This window comes from Solanum lycopersicum, chromosome 4, assembly GCF_036512215.1.
Source record: "Solanum lycopersicum chromosome 4, SLM_r2.1".
Classification (NCBI taxonomy): Eukaryota; Viridiplantae; Streptophyta; class Magnoliopsida; order Solanales; family Solanaceae; genus Solanum; species Solanum lycopersicum.
In genome coordinates, this window is record NC_090803.1 from 32,449,116 (window position 1) to 32,452,296 (window position 3,181).

The following is a 3,181-nucleotide window of genomic DNA, read 5'->3' on the forward strand; positions in this document are numbered from 1 at the left end:
TTCCAAGAACAACAACAATATCTGGAGCTTTTCGTCTAGTTGTTTAGGAATTCATTCTCTTGTTCTTAAACTGTAAACCATTCCTGAATCTATAAAGGAATTGGTGTATTGTGTTTGAAGTCTAGGTTGTCCAGGTGGGATAGCTTACTGGGTAGATTGTTTTCTACTTAGGCTTGTTAAGCAATAGAGGACTATTGCTTAACGGTAAGATTGATAACTCTTTCTTACGTTTGGTGTAATCGTGTTTCGCTTTTGCTTTTGAAGATTAGTGAAAACGATTGAAAAACCTGTGAGACAGGTCGTGGTTTTACTCCCTTAAGCAAGGAGGTTTCCACGTAAAATCATTGTGTTGATTTTACTGCATTTAACTTTCTGGTATTTTTCTGGAGTGTAGTAAGGGACCTGGTCCATTACTTGTTAAGTGAAGGCTCATATTCTATCAAGTGGTATTAGAGCAGACACTTTCTATTTGGTTAACACCAAGAAAGTGATATTTGCTTAGAATGGCAGCTCCACTTAACCTCGAAGAAGGTCAGTCATCACACAGACCTCCTCGTTTCAATGGACATTTCTACAGTTGGTGGAAAGTTAGAATGCATGACTACCTCATGGCTGAAGACAGCGAGTTATGGGATATTGTACTAGATGGACCATTTGTTCCAATGATGGAAGAAAAGGATGGAGAGAAGACCATTACTGTTCTAAAACCTAGGCAGAAATATGATGATGCTGACAGGAAAAAGATTGAAAAAGGTTTCAAAGCTAAAACTCTTCTGGTCTGTGGGATAGGACCTGATGAGTACAGCAGAGTGTCAACCTGTGAGTCTGCTAAGGAAATTTGGGACTGCTTGAAGACTGCACATGAAGAAACTGAACAAGTCAAAGAATCTAAGATTGACATGCTTACCTCACGATATGAGAACTTCAAAATGAAGGAAGGAGAAACAATACATGACATGTTCACCAAGTTGTCTTCCATTACAAATGAGCTGCGAAGTCTGTGTGAACCTATAAGCATGACCAAACAAGTCAGGAGAGTGCTTTGAATTCTTCCAAAGTCTTGGGAGAGCAAAGTTGATGCCATTACAGAAGCCAAGGACTTGAAGGTGTGGACTATGGATGCTTTGATTGGTAATCTGAAAACACATGAGATGAATCGAAACTATGATTTGTCAAAGAAGGAAGCCAAGAAGGACAAGTTATTAATGCTGAAGTATAAATCAAATGAAGATTCAAGTGATGATGATGATATGACATATCTTATCAATAGATTTCAAAAAATTGTGAGGAAAAACAAAATTTATAAAAGAGGAACAAACGGGACTCGAAATGCTGCTCAAGGTGATACTTGCTACAAGTGTGGAAAATTTGGGCACTTCATCAGAGAGTGTCCTTTGCTCAAGAATGAAAACAAGGAACATCAAAAACACAGGAGTGACAAAGAAAATAGAAGGGACTTGGTACTTGGTAACAGAGATCTTAAAACTGCTCCTGATATGGTTATCAAAAAGGCTCTTGCTGCATGGGAGGATTCTTCAAATGATTCAGAAGACCCTGATGAGCCAAAAGATGTGTCCATGGTTGCTGTGCATGAGGAGGAAACTGTCTTCAATGAAATGTTTGCTCTCATGGCTCACACAAATAATGAAGAAGAGGACAATCAGGTAACTCTTCTAGATATACAAAATGACTTGGATAAATATTCTATTAAAAAATTGAGAACTTTGGCAAAAGTCATGCTTTATTATGTGATAGAGTTAACATCTGAAAGAGACACCATGAATGCTAAACTTGAAAGTTTAACTGAAAACAAAGTTAAACTTGAAGAGAAAATGTCAAGAATGGTGTGTCTAGAGTCAAATAACTCTGAACTTAAGAACCAGTTGAATCAGATTACTGAAGAAGCTGAAAAGCTGAATGGAAGGTCAAATAGTCTGCAAGCTGAAATTCAAGAAAAATTGAAAAACTCTGAGAAAAATCTTAGTCTGTCACTTGAAAAGAGTAACAAATTAGAACAGGATATTGTGAAACTTAAGGAAGAACTTGAAAAATCTCTTAAATGGACCAAATCCTCAAAGTTACTGTCAAATGCAACAAATCAGAGTAATTTCAATAAGAAAGGACTAGGAAGTCTGAACATAAGTCCTCCTTATAATCCTCACAGTAAGTATGTGTTTTTGTCTGACAATCTATTGTGTCTTCATTGTGGTAAGAATGGACATTTGAAGGATGAGTGTGATAGCTGGAGAAACTCATGTGAAAGGTTCTCTAATTATGCTGAAAGGCAAAATGTACCAAAAGAGAGACCTGGTCCTACAGAGCTTGTCTCAACTCACAGATTTTCAAAGAAAAAATATGTCCCTGCTCCTATGTCTTTTATTAGAAAGCTTCAAAATCTACCATATTGGACCAAATACAATCTAATCACTCCTTTGTCTGCCTACTGGGAACTCAAGTTGAAATGGGTTCCCAAGCTTAACAAGTGATTTTTGGTGCAGGTGAGTGAGAGGAGCAGCAGTCAATGTTGGTATATGGATAGTGGTTGCTCTAAGCATATGACTGGTGATGTAAAGAACTTCCTCTCACTCAAGACCCTCCAAGGAGGAGGTGTCTCATTGGGTGATGGCAAGAAGGGGTACATTTTGGGAGTTGGCAAAGTAGGAAGATCTCTTGAAGATTCAATTGACAATGTTTACCATGTGGATGGGTTGAAGTACAGCTTGCTGAGTGTGTCACAAATCTGTGACAAAGGAAATGAGGTCAAATTCACTTCTGAAAAATGCACTGTAGTGAGTCTAACTACAAACAAGGTAATTCTCACTGCACATAGAAGTAAAAATATGTATGTGGCAAACTTAGAAACGTCTCATTGAGATGACCTAACATGTCTTAGTGCTCAGAATGAGAATGCTGATCTTTGGCATCATAGGCTGGGGCATGTAAGCTCATCTTTATTGAACAAACTAATTTCTAAGGACCTGGTCCGAGGTGTGCCCAAACTGAAGTTTGCTGAAAATAAAATCTGTGAAGCTTGTGTTAAAGAAAAATAGATCAGATCATCTTTTAAGCCCAAAAATCAAGTAACATCATCAAGAACCCTAGAGCTGCTTCATATGGACTTGTGTGGACCCCTGAAGGTTCAAAGCAGAAATGGCAAGAAGTATATCTTGGTAATTGTTGA

At 37.9% G+C, this 3,181-nt stretch overlaps 1 protein-coding gene across 1 annotated transcript; it reads left to right on the plus strand.

The window, feature by feature from the left end:
- Window positions 1-503: 503 nt before the first annotated feature.
- LOC138348065 (uncharacterized) lies at window positions 504-1,046 on the plus strand. The gene has a single exon (XM_069296673.1). It carries the CDS (start codon window positions 504-506, stop codon window positions 1,044-1,046), a length of 543 nt encoding a protein of 180 aa, XP_069152774.1.
- The last annotated feature ends 2,135 nt before the right edge of the window (window positions 1,047-3,181 follow it).